General features: G+C 47.7%; 1 protein-coding gene across 1 annotated transcript in view; it reads right to left on the bottom strand.

Moving 5' to 3' along the window:
* ttc26 (tetratricopeptide repeat domain 26) overlaps positions 1 to 23,392 on the bottom strand; it is a 78,264-nt gene that overhangs the window by 44,983 nt on the left and 9,889 nt on the right. Inside the window, exons 4-10 of the mRNA XM_038783621.1 lie at positions 19,552 to 19,666; positions 18,105 to 18,154; positions 17,269 to 17,414; positions 12,678 to 12,849; positions 10,479 to 10,553; positions 7,088 to 7,190; positions 3,742 to 3,797 (exon numbers count right to left, since the gene is read on the bottom strand). Of these exons, the coding sequence (XP_038639549.1) occupies positions 3,742 to 3,797; positions 7,088 to 7,190; positions 10,479 to 10,553; positions 12,678 to 12,849; positions 17,269 to 17,414; positions 18,105 to 18,154; positions 19,552 to 19,666 (717 nt within the window). The remainder of the gene's footprint in view (positions 1 to 3,741; positions 3,798 to 7,087; positions 7,191 to 10,478; positions 10,554 to 12,677; positions 12,850 to 17,268; positions 17,415 to 18,104; positions 18,155 to 19,551; positions 19,667 to 23,392) is intronic.

The following is a 23,392-nucleotide window of genomic DNA, read 5'->3' as shown; positions in this document are numbered from 1 at the left end:
TGTTCAAAATCCTATGGTGTTTCCTATCCTATTGGGTAAAACAAGGTGCTTGAATTTCTCTTTAAATATCAATGGTCTCTAACCAGGGCTAAAAACAATCTCAGGTTGTTTTTCTTCACAATGTTGGTTCTTTAGAGCAAACTACTAAAATCTTTCAAAAGAATCTGCACAGAAAGTAAGTTCAGGCCCTACAGAAAAACTCCATAAACAAGAAGCTAACGGGTATAATGGTCCACCCCTGATATGAAATATCAGCCCACCATTGTTTTGTTGGCATCTATGTTGACAACCACAGGACAAATCACCTTTATAACATTGCCGGCAAAGCATGAATTGTTTTTGAGAAACTCTTTCCTCCTCAAATCTAATTGGATAAAACTCCCAACTTCTTTCTCAAACATATTTAGGGGCAGCACGGTAGCATGGTGGTTAGCATAAATGCTTCACAGCTCCAGGGTCCCAGGTTCAGTTCCCGACTGGGTCACTGTCTGTGCGGAGTCTGCACGTCCTCCCCGTGTGCGCGTGGGTTTCCTCCGGGTGCTCCGGTTTCCTCCCACAGTCCAAAGACGTGCGGGTTAGGTGGATTGGCCATGCTAAATTGCCCGTAGTGTCCTAAAAAGTAAGGTTAAGGGGGGGGTTGTTGGGTTACGGGTATAGGGTGGATACGTGGGTTTGAGTGGGGTGATCATGGCTCGGCACAACATCGAGGGCCGAAGGGCCTGTTCTGTGCTGTACTGTTCTATGTTCTATATCCTGCAAACTTGCCTACTTCAAAAAGTACATTCATCAGCCGGGGGCCAGTTTAGCCAAGTTGGCGGAACAGCTGGTTTGTGATGCAGAGCGAGGCCAGTCCAATTCCCATACCAGCTGAGGTTATTCACGAAGTCTCCATGCATTCTCAACCTTGTCCCTCGCCTGCGGTGTGGTGATCCTCGGGTTAAATCACCACCTGTCAGCTCTGCCTCTCAAAAGGGAAAAGCAGCCTATCGGTCATCTGGGACTGTGGCGGATTTATTTTATAACACAGGCTAGTCGGCCCACCGTGTCTGTACCAACTCTACAAGGATTCAGAACTCAGTTAATTCCACTCCAACCTTGTCCCTGCATTGTTTTGTGTGTAGATAATTTCCCAATTTCCTTTGGAAAGGTGAGGAAATGGAACAATTTACAGTCAAATCCCAAAAGGGGGAGAGGGAGGTGCTATATGGATTAAACTTACCCTGTTTAGTGGTCAGAAATATTTCAGATGTCTCACTGTGGGCTCGGATCGCCCCAGTGATCTGCAGCGGGGTATCTGGCTTCACTTTGGTCTTTTCTGCAAGTGGACATCTCTGGGCAGAGGGCACCCGGTCCGCCCGCTACGACCCCACGCCTGCTGTGGCTGCAGCTCGTGCAGCGCTTCCTCCTGCTGCTGCCAGGCGGAGAGCCGAGCGCAGGGCGGCGACTCAGAGGCCGCAGGCTGGCCCCTCCGAAAGCGCCTTGGGGCGGGGTGGCCAGGTCATTCGGGCCGGAGAGCCACTCACCGCCCCCGGCCTCCTCGGGACTGGGGGGGTTGGGGACTCCCGGCTTCCAGCAGGCTCATCCGAGCCTTTCCTGGGCAACCGTCTGGCAGCAATGGCACCGCTGCCTGGGGATTCCACCTTCCGGCGTCTGAGAGATCGCGGGCCCCGTGCCACATGTTTGGTCTGTGGGAAGAAGTCTGGGCTGGGCCATGGCCCCGGTGAGCCGGGAATTCCCTCAGTGCCGCGGGCTGGGCTGAGCCGGGAATTCCCTCAGTGCCGCGGGCTGGGCTGAGCCGGGAATTCCCTCAGTGTCGCGGACTGGGCTGAGCCGGGGATTCCCTCAGTGCCGCGGACTGGGCTGAGCCGGGGATTCCCTCAGTGCCGCGGGCTGGGCTGAGCCGGGGATTCCCTCAGTGCCGCGGGCTGGGCCGGGGATTCCCTCAGTGCCGCTGGCTGAGCCGAGGATTCCCTCAGTGCCGCGGACTGGGCTGAGCCGGGGATTCCCTCAGTGCCGCGGACTGGGCTGAGCCGGGGATTCCCTCAGTGCCGCTGGCTGGGCTGAGCCGGGGATTCCCTCAGTGCCGCGGACTGGGCTGAGCCGAGGATTCCCTCAGTGCCGCGGACTGGGCTGAGCCGGGGATTCCCTCAGTGCCGCGGGCTGGGCTGAGCCGGGGATTCCCTCAGTGCCGCTGGCTGGGCTGAGCCGGGGATTCCCTCAGTGCCGCTGGCTGGGCTGAGCCGGCGTTCCCTCAGTGCCGTGGGCTGGGCTGGGCCGGGGATTCCCTCAGTGCCGTGGGCTGGGCTGGGCCGGGGATTCCCTCAGTGCCGCGGGCTGGGTCGGGGATTCCCTCAGTGCCGCGGGCTGGGCTGAGCCGGGGATTCCTTCAGTGCCGCGGGCTGGGCCGGGGATTCCCTCAGTGCCGCTGGCTGGGCTGAGCCGAGGATTCCCTCAGTGCCGCGGGCTGGGCTGAGCCGGGGATTCCCTCAGTGCCGCTGGCTGGGCCGGGGATTCCATCAGTGCCGCTGGCTGGGCTGAGCCGGGGATTCCCTCAGTGCCGCTGGCTGGGCTGAGCCGGGGATTCCCTCAGTGCCGCTGGCTGGGCTGAGCCGAGGATTCCCTCAGTGCCGCTGGCTGGGCTGAGCCGAGGATTCCCTCAGTGCCGCGGACTGGGCTGAGCCGAGGATTCCCTCAGTGCCGCGGACTGGGCTGAGCCGGGGATTCCCTCAGTGCCGCTGGCTGGGCTGAGCCGAGGATTCCCTCAGTGCCGCGGGCTGGGCTGAGCCGGGGATTCCCTCAGTGCCGCGGGCTGGGCTGAGCCGGGGATTCCCTCAGTGCCGCGGGCTGGGCTGAGCCGAGGATTCCCTCAGTGCCGCGGGCTGGGCTGAGCCGGGGATTCCCTCAGTGCCGCGGGCTGGGCTGAGCCGGGGATTCCCTCAGTGCCGCTGGCTGAGCCGGGGATTCCCTCAGTGCCGCTGGGCTGAGCCGGGGATTCCCTCAGTGCCGCGGGCTGGGCTGAGCCGGGGATTCCCTCAGTGCCGCTGGCTGAGCCGGGGATTCCCTCAGTGCCGCTGGCTGGGCTGAGCCGGGGATTCCGCGAGCTGAACGTTCCAACCCAGCCTGTGTTAGTTTGTCAAGAAAACAAGTGGTTTACTCTGAATGGACTGTTTTTGCTTTGTTTGGTGTCAAACAGGAGCCAAAACTATTCTGAAGTTTTGCTCCAGTTGCCTCTTTTTAAGATACCACAGCAGTTGAGGAGGCATTTGGAAGTTTCACTGAAGTCCTCTATGTACAGCAACAGCACTTTTACAAACACTTAATCATGACATAATCATAAATCAGGGCGGCACGGTGGCGTTGGCACTGCTGCCTCACAGCACTGAGGACCCGGGTTCGATCCTGGTCCCGGGTCACCGTGTGGTGTTTGCACATTCTCCCCGTCTGGGTGGGTCTCACCCCCACAACCCAAAAAGTTGGCAGGGTAGGTGGATTGGCCGTGTTAAATTGTCCCTAAATTGGAAAAAATTAATTGGGTACCACAAATTAATGTAAAAAATCCAAAATATGCACAGGATTAGCTGAACAAATGTGTAAATTGGTTAAACAAGCACACTGAGAACATTCCAGTAGCCTCAGCACGTTGAACCGTCCAGTCGCTAACCATCATCATTTGCCCATAAATGTCGGCATCGTGCAAGTCATTCGCGGGCTGCACTGAACAGACGTAGAAGATCTGCATACCTGAGGAGTGGTTGGCTCCAGGTCCTTGATCAGGTTGTAGGCCTCCTGCACATCATCTGTAACAAGATATCGGAGTGTTAGCAAAGCAAGGTGGTCACAGATAAACAGAGAAAAAAACAGGAAGGGGGGGATAAAAGCAGAGAACACTTGACAGCCACAGCCGCTTGTCAGCTCACAGGGGAAATCCAGGTTATCTGTTGGGGGCCCAACTTTGGAACAGGTTATACTTTCCCCAAACTTCACATATCTGGCCAAATGTTGACCCCAGGCTGTGACTCGCGGCGTTCCACAGGGATCAGTTCTGGGACTTTCGTTGTTCATAGTGTATATAAATGATTTGGAAGAAAATGTAGCTGGTTTGATTAATAAGTTCGCAGACGACACAAAAATTGGTGGAGTTGCGGATAGTGAAGAGGATTGTCAGAGGATACAGCAGGATATAAACTGGTTGGAGACTTGGCGGAGAAATGGCAGATGAAGTCACTTTGGAAGGTCCAATGCATGTAGGAATTACACAGTAAATGGTAGAACTCTTGAGTATTGACAGGCAGAGAGATCTGGGTGTGTGCATGTGCACTGATCACTGAAAGTGGCAACGCATGTGGATAAGGAGGTCAAGAAGGCATACGGCATGCTGGCCTTCATCGGTCGGGCCACTGAATATAAAAATTGGCAAGTTATGTTGCAGCTCAGTTAGGCCTCATTTGGAATATTGTGTACAATTCTGGTCTCCATACTACCATAAGGATGTGGATGCTTTGGAGAGGGTACAGAAGCGGTTTACTCGGATGTTGCCTGGTGTGGAGGGCATTAGCTATGAGGAAAGGTTAGATAAATTTGGTTTGTTCTCACTGGAACGACGGAGGTTGAGGGCGACCTGATAGAGGTCTACAAGATTATGAATGGCACGGACAAAGTGGATAGTCAGATGCTCTTTCCTAGGGTAGGAGAGTCAAGTACTAGGGGACATAGGTTTAAAGTGCGTGGGGAAAAGTTTAGAACAGATGTGCGAGGCAGGTTGTTTTACACAGAGGGTGGTAAATATATGGAACACGCTGCCTGAGGAGGTGGTGGGAGCAGGTACGATAGCAGCATTTACAGGGCATCTAGATAAATGTATTTTTAAAAATAAATTTAGGAGCACCCAATTTATTATTTCCAATTAAGGGGCAATTTAGCGTGGCCAATCCACTTAGCCTACACATCATTGGGTTGTGGGGGCGAAACCCACGCAAATACGGGAGAATGTGCAAACTCCACACAGACAGTGACCCAGAGCCAGGATCGAACCTGGAACCTCAGCGCCTTGAGGCTGCAGGGCTAACACACTGCGCCACTGTGCTGCCCTCTATCTGGACAAATATAGGAATAGAACAAAGAACATTACAGCACAGGAATTGGCCCTTCGGCCCTCCCAGCCTGCACCGATCCAGATCCTTTATCTAAACCTGTCCCCTATTTTCCAAGGTCTACTTCCTTCTGTTCCCTGCCCGTTCATATATCTGTCTAGATGCATCTTAAATGATGCTATCGTGCCCGCCTCTACCACCTCCGCTGGCAAAGCGTTCCAGGCACCCACCACCCTCTGCGTAAAAAGCTTTCCACACACATCTCCCTTAAACTTTCCCCCTCTCACTTTGAAATCGTGACCCCTTGTAATTGACACCCCCAATCTTGGAAAAAGCTTGTTGCTATCCACCCTGTCCATACCTCTCAATCAGGTCCCCCCTCAACCTCCGTCTTTCCGACAAAAACAATCCTAATCTACTCAACCTTTCTTCATAGCTAGCACCCTCCATACCAGGCAACATCCTGGTGAACCTCCTCTGCACCCTCCCTAAAGCATCCACATCCTTCTGGCAATGTGGCGACCAGAACTGCATGCAGTATTCCAAATGTGGCCTAACCAAAGTCCTATACAACTGTAACATAACCTGCCGACTCTTGTATTCAATACCCCGTCCGATGAAGGCAAGCATATTGTATGCCTTCTTGACCACTCTATCAACCTGCGTTGCCACCTTCAGGGTACAATGGACCTGAACTCCCAGATCTCTCTGTACATCAATTTTCCCCGGGACTCTTCCATTGACCATATAGTCCGCTCTTGAATTAGATCTTCCAAAATGCAGCACCTCGCAATTGCCTGGATTGAACTCCATCTGCCATTTCTCTGCCCAACTCTCCAATCTATCTATATTTTGCTGTATTCTTTGACAGTCCTCCTCGCTATCTGCAACTCCACCAATCTTAGTATCATCTGCAAACTTGCTAATCAGACCACCTATACCTTCCTCCAAATCATTTATGTATATCACAAACAACAGTGGTCCGAGCACGGATCCCTGTGGAACACCACGAGTCACCCTTCTCCATTTTGAGACACTCCCTTCCACCACTACTCTCTGTCTCCTGTTGCCTAGCCAGTTCTTTATCCATCTAGCTAGTACACCCTGAACCCCATACGACTTCACTTTTCCATCAACCTGCCATGGGAACCTTTATCAAACGCTTACTGAAGTCCATGTATATGACATCTACAGCCCTTCCCTCATCAATTAACTTTATCACTTCCTCAAAGAATTCTATTAGGTTTGTAAGACATGACCTTCCCTGCACAAAACCATGCTGCCTATGGTGGGAATGGAAGGATATGGACTCTGTAAGTGCATATGGTTGTAGTTTAGGCAAGCACTATGGTCAGTATAGGCTTGGAGGGCTGAAGGGCCTGTTCCTGTGCTGTATTGTTCTTTGATTGGTGCATCATATCAAACAGCAGATCCTTTCATCTGTTTGCAACAGGCAAACGTCTGACCGTACCCAACTAGCCCATGTTTGCAAAACTCAAAACAGTGTCCAACATTAAATGTGATTCTGCGATTGGACATGTGCTAAACAATCTTGACTGTGCCAGGAATCACCCTGAAAACCAACTTAAGGTTGTCAGTTAGGCGTGCAGTGTGGCTCAGGCCACAGCCGAGCGTATGCTAGGAGCTTCACATGTCGACCCACAGGGCCCGGTCCTTCACAAACCAGAGTCGGCCTATCTGGTTCGAGTTTGAACAAAATTGGGCAGTTAACTATTCCGTGCTGCGTTCTCTCTGGCAACACCTCCATCAATCAGACTCAACATTATAAAATTATCAGCACTCTCTTCTCATGCAGTATAAATTGTTGTTCCATCTTTACTGTTGGAAATTTCTTGCAAACTAGCCCGATGAGTACTAAACGGATAGTTGGTCTCTTTTTTTCAACAATTCTCAAGTTCTGTACTACCAATCAACTAATTTAAATCTCTCGCAGCGGCAGAGTGTTTGCTATCTTCATCATGCGGCACAGTACCTACCTTGCCGAAGGTAATAAATGACTAGGTTGAGCCTGGCTTCAGGGATGACATCAATAAGCGGTGGGAGGACCTGCAGGGAGCCCTCCCCGCCCCGGAACACCACCTGAAGAAGTCAGAGAGGGAAAACACAGTGCCATGACATTCAACACACTGATTACACCAGAATTAAGGAGCAATGTCAAACCAAATGTTTAATCTAGTTTTATTTTAAACTTGCAATAAAACTGACACCAGGAAAATGTTATCTCTCTCGGACTCCTGCGCTAAATATGGCAAGCTTGGCCACTTATGGATTTAACACCCGACTTGCTACCTATGAAACAACTGGAGATGCTAAGTGGGCGGCTTCTCTCCATTTGGTAACTAATGGCAAATTAGAAGCTAGTTTATTAATTTTCTACCAGCGTCTTAACTACTTACAGAAGTGGTAAAGTCCCGAGCTACATCACTGCCACGAAGATAACATTTAGTGATAGCTACACAGGCCAAGCTACAGCTCAAGGATATCTGACTAAACGTTCCAACTGTGGGAGAGATCAGTGGTTGGAATATTGGATGCAATCCAGGGACCTGCCCGCCAAAGGGATATCAAAGCCATTGATGGGTTCAAAATAAGACTATTATGAGATTTAGAGATCATTGGTTAGGAGGAGGCAGTCGCACAGATGAGGTTAGTGAAATTGCAGAAAAGATGATAATGTGGGAAAGAGACCTAGTTCTTTGACTACCAAGAGAAACAGGTACTTTATTGTACTGACTCAAATGCTGAGTTCAGAGATAGGGATCAAATGAGAGACTAGGAAGTGGAAGAATTCCACCCCTCCCCCATGGTAGGAAAAGGGACCTCCAGCAAAACACTTGTAACTACACAAAGAAACTGGATTGAGATTAGAGGCTATTGAGATATTTCAGTATTAGGCTGGCAAAAACAAATTTAAACTAATCATAGAATCCCTGCAGTGCAGGAGGCCATTCAGCCCATCGAATCTGCACCGACCCACTCCCTGACCCGATGCTCATAACCCCACCTAACCAGCACATCTTTGGCCTGTGGGAGGAAACCGGAGCACCCAGAGGAAACCCACGCAGACACGGGGAGAAAATGCAAACTCCACACAGACAGTCCTCGAGGTCAGAATTGAACCTTGGTCCCTGGTGCTGTGCGGCGGCAGTGCTAACCACTGTGCCACCCTTAAAATTACATTTGACAGTATGTGTAATGAATAATATTTTTCATTGTATGACATAACCAAAAAGGCAGAAATTTGCTTGACAATATAGAGTTGGATACATGATATTTATTAAAGAATGATTTGTGCTGGCCTTAGATACATTTTCAGGCCATCAAGGGATGACAGGGCAGTGAGGAAAAGTTGCATTGATATTTCTGCTTGTATTAATTATATTATGTTAACTTTGAGCTGTTTAGTGAGTTACTGTTGGAAAGGGAGTGGGAATTGAGACTTATTGCACACCCTTTAGCTGATAAATGATTCAGCAGGAACAACTGGGCGACACGGTAGCACAATGGTTAGCACTGTTTTTTCACACCTCCATGGTCCCAGGTTCGATTCCTGCTTGGGTCACTATCTGTGCGGAGTCTGCACGTTCTCCCTGTGTCTGCATGGGTTTCCTCCGGGTGCCCCGCTTTCCTCCTACAAGTCCCGAAAGACGTGTTTATTAGGTAATTTGGACATTCTGAATTCTTCCTCTGTGTATCCGAACAGGCGCCGGAATGTGGCATCTGGGGGCCTTTCAGAGTAACTTCATTACAGTGTTAATTAAGTTGATCTTTTCTCTGCATCCTAGCTCTGAACTGTAATGTTACATTCTGCTGTCCCTCCTTCCTTCCCTATGTACGGTATGCGTTGTCCGTACAGCATGCAAGAAACAATACTTTTCACTGTCTACTAATACTTGTGACAATAATAAATCAAATCAAAATAATGTAAGCCTACTTGTGACAATAATGATTATTATATTATACCAGGCTGCTTTTGTTGAGGGTAGGCACTCTGGGATCTTCTATTGCGAAATATCTTTCACTTTTCCAGAGGAACACAAGATAGAGGAAATAGTTCAGTCTGTGAAATGGCCTCCCAGGACATGTTTTGGTAATTGATTCAAGAAGCCACATTTTGGCCGATTCTTGAATGCCCAATCTCTCTGTAACGGTCTCCAGTTGAATGATTTGATAAACACTTCAATCGAGGTGAAGCAATGGCAAAGTTTGGGGACTTGTACTTGCTATTGATCAGGGAGCAGCGAAAGGAATGAGGTAATCCTATGAGATAGACAAATTCTCACATAACTGGATTGAAACAAAAAGAATAAAAGAACGGGTGTCAGGAGAGATACCGGAGAGCCTGAGAGGGCCTTGAAATTCTTTGAGCTCAAACATGTCATGTCTTTGAATTCTCTGGTGAATTCAAAGTGCATGCATGTTAAATTATTCGCATTAGTAGTTGCATTTTTCATTGTGATGAGTGCCAATAAGTATTTTTAGCCCTATTATTTTGAGGAATACCCATTCTTTAACGTCTGAGATAAAAATTTTAAATGCTGGAAATAGTCAGTAGGTCAGGCAGCATCTATGGAGAGGAATTAAAGCAGAACTAACAAAAGTCCTCAACTTATATTCTGAAACCAAATGAGACAACAACAATTGTTCAATTTGTAAACTGTGAGGAAAAGATATTTCGCTGGAGGTGTGATTCCACTAACAACGAGGGATCTTTTATATTAAAACAAACATGATTATAATCCGGTACGGTGTGGTTGATGTTTAATGTCCTCACAGCAATAAATGTTGCCTTATAGAAATCCTGCAGTGCAGAAAGAGGCCATCAAGTCTGCACGGACCCTCTGAAAGAGAACTTCATTCAAACCCTGCCCTATCCCATTAATCCCTTAATCTAACCTACACATCTTTTTTGGACGTTAAGGGGTAATTTAGTTTGGCCAATCGACCCAACATGCACAACTTTGGGCTGTGGGAGGAAACCAGAGCACCCGGAGTAAGCCCACGCAGACACGGGGAGAAAGTGCAAACTCCACACAGACTGTGACCCAAGGCCGGAATTGAACTCGAGTTCCAAGCGATGTGAGGCAGCAGTCCTAACCACTATGCCAACATGCCGCCCCCATCTCCAGGATAAAAGTCCAAAGACGTGCAGGTTAGAGGGAATGACCATGATAAACTGCCCCCAAGTGTCCAAAAGGTTAGGTGGGGTTACAGGGATAGGGTGGGGGAGTGGGCCTTGGTAGGGTGCTTGTTCAGAGGGTCGGTGTAGACCCGATGGGCCGAATGGCCCCCTTCTACACTGTAGGGATTCTAAGTAAATATTTTTAAACGGTCAATAAACGTGCAGGGAGATGCTTATATACATACCAAGTTGTGTTTAATGAGCTCCTTCGCAAAATCAAACACAGGAGATGCAATGTCCATCAGATTTTTCAGCTCTGCCTGGGGAAGAAACACAAAATTGATAAAACAAAAAGGTGCTTATTTTCTAAAAAGCTTTCAGAGCTGAAATCTATCACAAATTTTACAAAAATAAAAACACTGTGGTTAACACTGCTGCCTCACTGGGGACTCGGGTTCAATTCCAGCCTTGGGTCACTGTCTGTGTGGAGTTCACGTGTCTGCGTGGGTTTCCTCCGGGTGCTCCGGTTTCCTCCCATAGTCCAAAGATGTGCAGGTTAGGTGGATTGGCTATGCTAGATTGCCACTCAATTGTTCAAAGGGGATGGGTGGGTTAGGTTGGCGGGCTGTTGGGATGGGTGGGAAGTGGGCTTGGGTGGAGTACTCAATCTGCACTGTAGGGATTCTACGATTCTATGTACCGGGCAACTTATATGGCTGTGTCATTCCTTTTTAAAAAATTAATTTAGAGTGCCCAATTCTTTTCTCCCCCCAATTAAGGGGCAATTTAGCGTGGGCAATTCACCCATGTTGCACATCTTTGGGTTGAAACCCACGCAGACAAGGGGAGACTGTGCAAACTCTACAAAGGCAGTGACCCGGGACGGAGATCGAACCCAGGCCCTTGGCACCGTGAGGCAGCAGTGCTAACCACTGCTCGACCAGGTGTAGCTACTTTTGTGATTGTAGATAAACATGGCAATCAATTTGCACACAGCAAGATCCAACAAAAACAGCAGTGTGATAACGATCAGATAATCTGTCTTTGGGTGTTGAATGAGGGACAGATATTGGTTGGACAATGAGGAGAATCCTCTGCTTGTCTTCAAAATCGTCCCATCGGATCTTTTACTTCCTCCTGAGAAAGCAGACAAGACTCAGTTTAGTTTCCCATCCAAAAGGTGGCTCCCTCAATGCTGCACTGCAGTCAGAGTTTGTGCGCATGTTTCTGACTCAAGTGCCGAAGCTGAGCCATGGTGGACATCTGGGTGTGAAAGCAATTGCTCTTTGTTACCTCCAGGCCTGACTCTGCGCCCCTGATTTACCACCCACGTCCACCCAAAACTTAGCTGCCCATGTTCTAACTCGTACCAAATCCCATTCCTCTGTCACCCCTGTTCACCAAGCGATTTTGAAATTTCCCCAAAACTTCTCTAGTTCACTTTCCTCTAAGACATCTTTAAAACTTACATCTTTGACCAAGCTTTTTTAAAAAAAATGCATTTTATTACGAACATGTATCAAAATAGGTTACAGCGAATAAACACCCCGGAAAACATACTTCCCAACAATCAACGATACAGTCAGTACAGATTTTTCTCCTTTTTCACCCTTCCCTCCCCCCACGACAAACAGCCCCTCAAACACGGTTACAAACATCTTCCACCTTTCCTCAAACCCCCCTGTAGAGCCCCTTAACTCATACTTTATCTTCTCTAATCGCAGGAAATCGTACAGGTCACCCAACCCTGTGGTGATGCCGACCGCCACACTAGTAAAATTTGCCACCGTGCAACCAGAGAGGCGAAGGCCAAGACATCGGCCGTCTTCTTCTCCATGAGCTCCGGCTTCTCCGAAATCCCAAATATCGCCACCAAAGGGCCCGGGTCCACCTCCTCCTCCACTATCCTGGCTAAGACCGCAAACACTCCCACCCAGAATCTTCCCAATTTTTCGCAACCCCAAAACATTTGTGCGTGATTCGCTGGCCCCCGCCCACACCTCTCACACTCATCTGCTACCCTCTTTGACCAAGCTTTTGGTCATTTGCCCATATATTACATTATGTGGCTCGGTGTCAGATTTAGTGCCGCAATGAAGCACCATGGGAAGCTTTATTATGTTAATGGTGCTTTATAAATACAAGTTGTTATTAAAATCTTATTAATGTTGAAAAATATGCTTTCACAAGGTAATTACTGGCAACTCTTCAGCCCATTTGAATTAGCCAATCCAGAATGCCCCTTGGCATATTCAATTGGTCCTGAAATGATTCCACCAAAATGATTGCTCTCCACTACTCTCTCCAACAGGCACGATTAACCAAATAGCTTTCCTGGGATCCTACTATCTCTCAAAGAACCTGGGTGGCTGACATGTAAGAGGGACGATCTGTGATGAGAATGAAGGAAAACTTAAGTCTGTATCCTCAGCTCAGGTGGTTACCTCTGCTGCCTTGCCGTTGTAGAGTCGGAAGTGATTGCAGGCTTTCAGGTTCAGTGCGATGGTGCTGTCAGGGTAATTTTGCAGGTAGACCGCCAGAACTTCCTGGGAAACATCATAATAATCCAGCTTATAGTAGCAGAGTGCTACATACACATTCAAGGCCATGAATTCCCTGGCAAAACATGAAGGCAAAAGTTAGCAAGTTTGACGAAGCAGGTTCTAGTTTGAAAGATGAGCATTGCAATAATAATGACGGGAGTGGAGTGGGGGTTCATAGATCACAGAATCCCTACAGTGCAGCAGGGGGCCATCCAGCCCATCAAGTCTGCACCGACATACCAAAAGAGCATCCCACCCAGGCCTACACCCCGCCCGATCCTTGAAAGCCCGCCCCAAAACATATACATCTTTGGACACTAAGGAGCAATTTTAGCATGGCTATCCACCTCAGCTGCACATCTTTGGACTGTTGGTTGTGGGGAGTGAATGGAAGGGAGGGAATAGAGCATCAGCCGTGGCTCATCTTTTGGTAGCACACTTGCCTCTGAGGTTCTGGGTTCAAGTCCCACTCTAGGACTTTTGAATAAAAACATTTTTAAATAGGAAAAAATAAAGAATGCATAAATTAAACTTGCCTTTATTAGCCAAGGCTAGAGTTTAAGAGCAGGGAGGTTATGATTGAACTGAAAAAAATGTTGGTTAGGCCACAGCTAGAGTATTGTGTGCAGTTCTGGAAACCACAGTATAGGAGAGATGTTGTAGCACTGGAGAGGGTGCAGAGGAGATTTGCCAGGATGTTGCCTGGGCTGGAGGGTTTTAATTATGAAGAGAGATTGGATAGACTGGGAATGTTTTCCTTGGAGCAGAGGAGGCCGAGGGGGAAACATGATTGTGATGTATAAAATTATGAGGGGCATAGATAGAGTAGACAGAAAGAAACTTTTCCCCTTGATGGAGGAATCATATGAAATGAAATGAAATGAAAATGGCTTATTGTCACGAGTAGGCTTCAATGAAGTTACTGTGAAAAACCCCTAGTCGCCACATTCCGGCGCCTGTTCGGGGAGGCTGGTACGGGAATCGAACCGTGCTGCTGGCCTGCCTTGGTCTGCTTTAAAAGCCAGCGATTTAGCCCAGTGTACTAAACCAGCCCCTATAACCAGGGGGCACAGATTTAACCCTAATTTAAGATAAGGGGCAGGAGGTTTAGAGGGGATGTGAGGAAAATCTATTTCACCCAGAGGGTGGTGGGAGCCTGGAACTCGCTGCCTGAAAGGGCGGTGGAGGCAGAGACCCTCAAAACATGTGAGGAGTATTTAGATGTACACTTGTAATGCCAAGGGCTGGAAGGTTGGATTAGAATAGTTAGGAGTTGTTTTTGACTGGCATGAACGTGTTGGGCCGAAGGGCCTTTTCTATGCTGTAGACCTCTGACTACTTCCAGATTTGGACTATTCGTTTTCATTAATCATTTTTATTCAAACAAAACCTTCTTTATTACAAAAATAACCCCAATACAACATAGCCCATCCCAACCCAGTTTTCCCCTTGATGGAGGAATCAATGAAATGAAATGAAAATCGCTTATTGTCACGAGTAGGCTTCAATGAAGTTACTGTGAAAAACCCCTAGTCGCCACATTCCGGCGCCTGTTCGGGGAGGCTGGTACGGGAATCGAACCAAGACTACCCCCCTCACCACCCCCCCACCACCTCACAAAGACCACAATAGATTGAACCCCACCCCAAAAGCTGATGGTAACCAGTTCCCTGAAAAAGGCAATGAACATCTACCACCTCGAGTAAAAACTCATCCACCGACCCCGTCATGGCACACTTGGATCTTCTCATGGTACAAAAAAGTTCATCAGGTCGCCAAACCAGGGCCGAAGCCTTACACGGCAAGACTAGCCTCCGGGCTATTAGCAAGGCAACGACCAAGACATTTGCCTTCATCCTTCCCTGCAGCACCGGCAAATCCGACACCCCAAAAATGGCCACCAACGGGTACATCTCCAGCTCAACGTACTCCACCATTCTTTGTTCAGGCATTTTTAAAAAGAAAAGAGTACCCATTATTTTTTCCCATTAAGGAGCAATTTAGCGTGGCCAATCCACCTAACCTGGACATCTCTCGGTTGTGGGGGTGAAACCCACGGAGACATAGGGAGAATGTGTAAACTTCACATAGACAGTTGGCTCGAACCTGGATCCTCAGCGCCATAGGCAGCAGCGCTAACCACTGCACCATTGTGCCGGTCCAGGACTCGACCATTCTCTCTCTCTCTCTTCCCCCTCCCCCACTAACCAATCAACCAAAGTTAGCATATAGACAATAACTTTAAAAAGTTAAAACGGTGTGCAAAAAAATGTTCAAAGATAAACAGAGGGAAACACTAAGAGGTCAACAAATGAGGCTGCATAGGGTCACAGGAATTGGAATGGGGAAAAGTAGCTGACCTTCAGAGTCATTTCTTTTTTAGCAAAATGATATGAACTGAAATGTAGCTGGCACATTTTGTTGAATGCAATTGAAAGCTCCAAAAAGGTGTTACGCTTTTTATAAATGCAAGAATAAGCCTGGTTGAAATATTAGTTGGGGGCAGCACGGTGGCGCAGTGGTTGGCACTGCTGCTTCATGGCGCCAAGATCCCAGGTTCGATCTCGGCTCTGGGTCACTGACCGTGTGAAGTTTGCACATTCTCCCAGTGTCTGCGTGGGTTTTGTCCCCACAGACTACAGATGTGCAAGGTAGGTGGATTTGCCACGCTAAATTGCCCCTTAATTCGAAAAATGAATTGGGTACACTAAATTTATAAAAAAATAGAAATAGGACTTGAATTAGTGATAACTTCAACCAGATTTAAGAACCCATCACCAAAGGTTAGAATAGAAATGTTCACTGACAGAGCGGCATGGTGGTTAGCACTGCTGCCCCACAGCACTGGGTTTGATCCTGGCCCTGGGTCACTGTCCTTGTAGAGTTTGCACATTCTCCCAGTGTATGCGTGGGTCGCACCACAAAACGATGTGCAGGGTAGGTGGATTGGCCACGCTAAATTGCCCTTTAATTGAGAAAAAAAAAGAATTGGGTAAACTAAATTTATAAAACAAAAAATGTTGACGGAGTTTTGAGGGACGATTTTGCTGATGAGCAATGGTCCTGGACCATTAACAAGGAAATGTTCCGTCACATTGCTCTCCTGGACCAATCACAGCAAAGCCAATGAACAGCAGCGGCAACAGGCCAATGACAGGTGAGAATTTTCAGTCAAATTGCTCACAAACCCGTCTGCTCAGCAAAAACTCTCGAGACACTCCGTGTCGGTTCAACTGCATCATTTGGTCCTGAACGTTAGGACTGAGAAAGTGTCAGGTAAGTTCGCGGGTGACACCAAAGTTGGTGGAGTGGCAGATAGTGTTGAGAATTGTCAGCGGATACAGCAGGACACAGATAGGTTGGAGACTTGGGCGGAGAAGTTTAATCTGGACAAATGTGAGGTAATGCATTTTGGTAGGTCTAACAGAGGGGAAATATACCGTAAATGGCAAAACTCTTGGGAATTTGGAAGGTCAGAGAGATCTGGGCGTGCAGGTCCACAGATCTTTGAAGGTGGCAACACAAGTGGACAAGGTAGTCAAGAAAGTATACAGAATGCTTGCCTTCATTGGACGGGGCATCGAGTATAAAAGCTGACAAATCATGCTACAGTTGTAAAGAACCTTGATACGGCTGTACTTGGAATAAGTGCGCATAATTCTGGTCGCCACACTACCAGAAGGATGTGGAGGCTTTGGAGAGGGTGCAGAGGAGGTTTACCAGGATTTTGCCTGGTCTGGAGGGTTTTAGCTATGTGGGGAGGCTGAATAGACTTGGACAGTTTTCATTATAAAGACGGAGGTAGATAGGTGACCTGATAGAGGTCTACAAGATTATGAGGGGCATAGATAAAGTGGACGGGCAGGCACTCTTTCCCAGGGTGGAGGGGTCAGTTATCAGGGGGCATAGGTTTAAGGTCCGTGGGGTAAAGTTTAGAGGAGATGTGTGAGGCAGATTCTTTTTACGCTGAGGGTGGCGAGTGCCTGGAACACATTGCCAGTGGAGGTTGTGAAAGCAGATACATTAAAAAGGCATCTTGAAAAACACATGGATAGGATGGGGATAGAGGGATATGGTACAAGGAAGTGCTAAGGGTTTTGGCAAAGGTTGGTATCATGACCGGTACAGGCTTGGAGGGCCCAAGGGCCTGTTCCTGTGCTGTATTGTTCTCTGTCCTCCCACAGTGAAAACAATGAAATCATTTGTTCCAGGTGGGTTAGATTAAATTGTCACATTTACCACTTCTGCAATGGGTCCTGTGGACGCATTAATAACCTGTTACGACTCACTAGATCTACACATGTCCTACCTGGACTGTCTTGGCCCGTGTACTGAACTGTTACTAACTGGCTAATAGGGTGTCAGTACATCTGCAATGCTACCGCTCCTCCATCCATTTCTGGTGTCTCCTTCTCATGTAACCAGTAACTTGGCATTTTCCACACCTATATGTTCACCGAACACCAAACACAAGGACAGGGATAGAAATTACCGGTTATCAAGTAGGATGCGCTTATAGATATCAATGGCCTCCTGGTAATGGGAACGCATGTAGTGGATCGAAGCCAAACTGAGTTGATCCTCAGTGATGTCCTGTAAATTCTGGTGGTAGTTCATCAACCTCTTCTCGTCGCTGAACTAGCACAAAATACAAGGAAATAAATTATCCAATAAAATTAACCCATGACTAGAAATGAGGGAGACAAACAGAAGAGAAAGGTGATCGAGGGAAGGAGGGACTTACTGAAAAATAATGTGGAAGAGCTGAATAGAAAGTGGAATAAAAAAGCCAGTCAGAAAAAAAAGTCAAAAAGTATGCGATAGCCATGCAGAAAGGTGAACAGAAAAGCACACACATGGGGAAGGAACAAAGAAAGGTGATGTAAGGGAGGGAGGGAGGGAGGGAAAAGAGCAAGGGAGGGAGGGTGCAAGGGAGGGAGGGAGATATAGACAAAAGGCAATAAAAGATAGAAAGAGAGAGTGGGGGCACAAGTATACAGAGGACAAACAATTGTCCAACTAGTATCTGTATACAATGTACAATAATAACTTGTATTTATAAAACACCTTTAATGTCCCCAACGTGCCTCAAACAAAAGTTGACAGATATTCATGTAAAATACTATGGTTGAAGATCAAAAGCTTGGCCAAAGCGGTAGGTTTTAAAGATCAATTTAAAGGAGGGAAGAGAGGACTTCAAGTTTAGGGAGTGTAAAATGTAGGAGCCTGGCCAGAAGTGCATTGCAATACTCGGGTCTAGATGTAACAAAGAGGTGGATAAGGTTTCCAGAAGCATTTGCCTTTGTATGTTCAACAATTTGAGATTACCTTATGAGCCAAATGAAACAACAGGCGATTCTGCAATCGACTTTTAGGAGCTGAAAATAGAAGGAGCGGATTTCAATTTCTCATCACCGTTGAAGATTTATGTTCCTCTCTCTTCAAAGTTTGCAAGCAACGAGTACACAGCTCGTTGGAAGAGAGTCTCACAGGAAAGAAATGCTTTACAATCAACAAACTATTCTTTAAAATGCAGTTCTGGTAAAACAAATAGCACAGAGGCAGGTCATTCTGCCTTTCTGAAAGAGTTACTCAATTTAGCATCATTCAAAAGAACAAAGAAAAGTTAACATAGAAACAGGCCCCTCGGCCCTCCAAGCCTGTGTCGACCATGTTGCCCGTCTAACCTAAAACCTACTACAATTCTGGGGTCCGTATCCCTCTATACCCATCCTATTCATGTATTTGTCAAGACGTCCCTTAAACGTCACTATCGTCCCTGCTTCCACCACCTCCTCCGGCAGCGAGTTCCAGGCACCCACTACCCTCGGTGTAAAACAAACTTCCCTCGGACATTTCCTCTAAACTTTGCCCCTCGCACCTTAAACCTATGGCCCCCAGTAATTGACTCTTCCACACTGGGAAAGGTTTCTGACTATCTACTCTGTCCACGACCCTCAATTTTGTAGACTTCTATCAGGTCCCCCCTCAACCTCCATCGTTCCAATGAGAACAAACTAAGTTTATTCAACCTCTCCTCACAGCTAATGCCCTCCATACCAGGCAACATCCTGGTAAATCCCTTCTGTACCCTCTCCAAAGCCTCCACATCCTACTGGTAGTGTGGAGACCAGAATAAAAAAATTAATAAATTTAGAGTACCCAATTCATTTTTCCAATTAAGGGGCAATTTAGTGTGGCCAATCCACCTACCCTGCACATCTTTGGGTTGTGGGGGCGAAACCCACGCAGACGCGGGGAGAATGTGCAAACTCCACACGGACAGTGAGCCAAAGCCGGGATCGAGCCTGGGACCTCGACGCCGTGAGGCAGCAATGCTAACCCACTGCGCCACTGTGCTGCCCTTGTGCAGACCAGGATTGAACACTATATTCCAAATGTGGCCTACCTAAGGTCCTATACAGCTGCAGCACGACTTGCTAATTTTTATATTCAATGCTCTGGCTGATGAAAGCAAGCATGCCTTTGTCTTCTGTCCCTTGCTCATAGCCCCTCAAATTTCTTCTTTTTTAAACAAAGATCCCAACCCTTCTGAAAATCACTATTGAATGTGCTTCCAGCATCCTCTTAGGCTGTGCATTCCAGATCATGATAATTGCATACATTTTTTCCTCATCTCAATTCTGGTTTTTATCAATTATTCTAAATCTGTGTTCTCAGGATGCTGAACCACCTGTCAGTGGAGACAGTTTTGACGATCTGACATTTATTATATCAAAATCCCATTTAAGCTTCTCCATTCTGGAGGAGTCACCTTTCATTGCTGCTTCCTCAGCCTCTTTATACATCCCCAGGAAAAAGAAAGTACACGCTAGGTCCACCCAAACATCAGGGTGACAGTCTTCATTCTTTGTCAGGGCTTCATATTCCTGAAACACACAAAAGTAGAGAAGGGGCATAAATCAATGATAGCTGGGACAGAGCAATCATTGTGTCCTGTTGTACAATCCACAAGAATTAACCCCAGCCAGTTCACAACATTAGGCGGGCCTTGCCCACAAGGTGACAGCCTTACGCTTCAAGGCAGTCTTGTTTCGAGCGCAGTGCACTCAGGTCCCATGTGCCAGTACATTTGTGCATGGTAATCTCAATTAATGCATTGTGAAACAGGCACAAAAGATATTGGACACTCTCAGCAGGTCTGACAGCATCTATGGAGAGAGAAGGGAGCTAATGTTTCGAGGCTGGACTCCTTGTCAACGCTAGCGAGAACTGGAAATAGAGTCAGATTGTAGGGGACGTATTGACAGTGTGGCTGGATAGAGGGCCAATGAGAGCTGGAAATTGACAAAGATGTTGTGGACAGAAAGACAAAGGGAATGTAAATGGAGGTGATCAAGGCTAAGAATGGTGTTGATAGCAGCACAATAAGAATCATAGAATTTATCAGAAGGAGGCCATTCGGCCCATCGAGTCTGCACCAGCCCCTAGAAAGAGCACCCTACTTAAGCCCATACTTCCACCCTACCCCCAATACCCGTAACCCCACCTAACCAATTTTGGACATTAAGGGCAATTGATCATGGCCAATCCCCCTAACCTGCATACCTTTGGACTGTGGGAGAAAACTGGAGCACCCGGAGGAAACCTACGTAGACAAGGGGAGATCGTGCAGACTCCGCATAGACGGAGACCCAAGTCGGGAATCGAACCTGGGACCCTGGAGCTGTGAAGCAACTGCGCTAACCATTGTACTACCGTGCTGTCAAATTAAGAGATTAGAATTTTTTGTTTATTTGTTCATGGAACATGGGCGTCCAGCATTAACCACATGTAGGCCAGACCAGGTAAGGACAGCAAATTTCCTTCTCTGGTGGAACCAGATGGGTTTTTCCGACAATCGACAATGGTTTCATGGTCATCATTAGACTTTTAATTCCAGATATTTTATGGAGTTTAAATTCCATCACCTGCTGTCCCCAGATCATGACCCTAGGTCGCTGGATTACGAGTCCAGCGACAATACCACTATGCCACCTCCTCCTCTTTTGTGTTAATGGCAGAACAAAGGTAATCGTTTCAATCTCCACCTATTGCTGGCCCTCTATCCAGCCCCACTGCTCCACTCACCCGCCCCCCCACAATAGCTAAATCTGACCCTATTTCCATATCTCTTGGGACCCTGGAGCTGTGAAGCAACAGTGCTAACCACTGTGCTACAGTGCCGCCCATAGTGCGACCGTACCGCCCCCACACACGCTTTAAAAATGATAACGGCTTTTGAGAGGACTCATTTTTTTTTCTCTATTTCTAAGGATTAAGGGAGGGTGCTTCGAAAAGAGTTGCTCAAATGGTTCCCTGAATGATGGATTTCAATTACGTATAGAGATTGGAGAAGTTGGTTGCCTCCTTAGAGAATGTCGAGAGGGGATTTGGTAAAGGTGCTCAAAATCACAAAGGGCCTGAAGAGATTAGAAGGGAAGAAATTAATCCCATTGACGGGAGAGTCGAGAACCAGAGGCCACAGATTTAAGGTGATTGGCAGGAGAACCAAAACTGACATGATGCAAACCTTTCTTTACAGAGAGAGAGTCGTTATGCTCTGGAATGCACTGCCTGCAAGGGTCATGGAGTCAGATTTAAACCTGACTTTCTTTAAAAATTTTTTTTTAGAGTATCCAATTTTTTTTTTTGCTCAATTAAGGGACAATTTCCTGCACATTTTTGGGTTGTGGGGGCTAGATGCACACAGACGGGGAGAATGTGCAAACTCCACACGGACAGTGACCCGGGGCCGGGATTGAATCGCCTCCCTGTGCTGGAACTGTTCCATGATTCTATTTGCACTAGCTATTCAATAATGAGGGGTCACACATTTTCGAGAGAGCTCAGATTGAGGTTGAAAGAAAATTGCCATAGCGGACAGTTGAGACACATACACAACTGCCTCTTTTTAGGGATGACGCTTAAAGCAGAGGAAAATAGAACAGAGTCTGCTTGCAGCATTGAGTAATTTGTTCCTCTACACAAGTCAGCTTCAACCATGGGTGGCACAGGAGAGAAAGTAGAGGCGACTCCACAGACAGACGCTGACCAGGAAAGTGAAGGTAACTTAAATGAACACAAAATAAGTCTCTCATGGCCTACCAAAAGCTTTCTGTGCTGAGTGTGCCAAGCTCAGAATTACAGCTTGCAAGCCATCGAATCGCATAAGCACATATTTGGCCCTTAGATTAATCACGCACACTGGTTAACTTTAATCTTGAATTAAACTCAAAGAAAGCGTGTTTTAAGATGCAGTCTTTTTTTAAATAAAAACGCATTTTATTCAAACTTGTATCAAAGTAGGTTACAGCAAATAAACACCCCGGGAAACATTCTTCCCAACAATTAACTATACAGTGTGTACAGATTTTTCTCCTTTTTCACCCCCCCACTCCCCCAAATCACCCACCCCCCTGCGACGAACAGTTCCTCAAACACAGTCACAAACAGCCCCCACTTTTTCCTCAAGCTCCCCTGCTGAACCCCTTAACTCATACTTTATCTTTTCTAACCGCAGGAAGTCATACAGGTCACCCAACCATGCTGCTACCCCCGGTGGCGATGCCGACCGCCACTCCAGCAAAATTCGTCGCCGTGCAATCAGAGAGGCGAAGGCCAAGATATCGGCCTTCCTCCTCTCCATGAGCTCTGACTTCTCTGAAACCCAAATATCGCCACCAAAGGGTCCAGGTCCACTCCCTCCTCCAATATCCTGGCTAAGACTGCGAACACTCCCACCCAGAATCTTCCCAATTTTTCACAACCCCAAAACATGTGCGCATGATTCGCTGGCCCCCACCCACACCTCTCACACTCATCTGCTACCCCCTGAAAGAACCACTCATTCTCGCCCAAGTCACATGCACCCTGTGCACCACTTTAAACTGTATCAGGCTCATCCTCGCACAAGAGGAGGTCCTATGGAGGCCTCACTCCATTCTCCCCAATTGAGCTCCATTCCCAACTCCGCTTCCCGTTTCTCCTTGATCTTCACCACCCGCTCGCCTCCCTGCTCCCCCAGCCACTTGTATATATCCCCAATTCTTCCCTCTCCTTCCACTTCCGGAAGCAGCAGTCGCTCCAGTGGGTGTATTCCGGAAATCTAGGGAACCCCTTCCAGACCTTTCGTGCAAAGTCCCTAACCTGTAGATACCTGAACTCACTAACCCTCGGCATCTCTACCCTCTCCCTTAGCTCCTCCAGACTGGTGAACCCTTCCTCCAAATACAAATCCCTCACCTTGACCAGCCCCACGTCCCTCCACCTCCTGTATACACTATCCATCGCCCCCCCGGCTCAAACCAATGATTCTCGCACAGCGGCGTTAGCACCGACATCCCTTCCACCCTAAAATGCCTCCTCAGCTGATTCCATATCTTCATCATGGATTGCACCACTGGGGTGGAAAGTCTTTTCTCACAATTTATTTTCTAATTAAGGGGCAATTTAGCGTGGCCAATCCACCTATCCTGCACATTTTGGGTTGTGGGGGCAAGACTCACACAGACACGGGGAGAATGTGGAAACTCCATGCGGATAGTGACCCAGGGCTGGGATTGAACCCGGGTCCTCGGCTCCATGAGGCTAACCACTGCGCCACGAGCCAACCC

Source organism: Scyliorhinus canicula, chromosome 23 (assembly GCF_902713615.1).
Source record: "Scyliorhinus canicula chromosome 23, sScyCan1.1, whole genome shotgun sequence".
NCBI lineage: Eukaryota > Metazoa > Chordata > Chondrichthyes > Carcharhiniformes > Scyliorhinidae > Scyliorhinus > Scyliorhinus canicula.
Note: the sequence above shows the minus strand (reverse complement) of the source record. Positions and strands in the feature narration are given on the sequence as shown.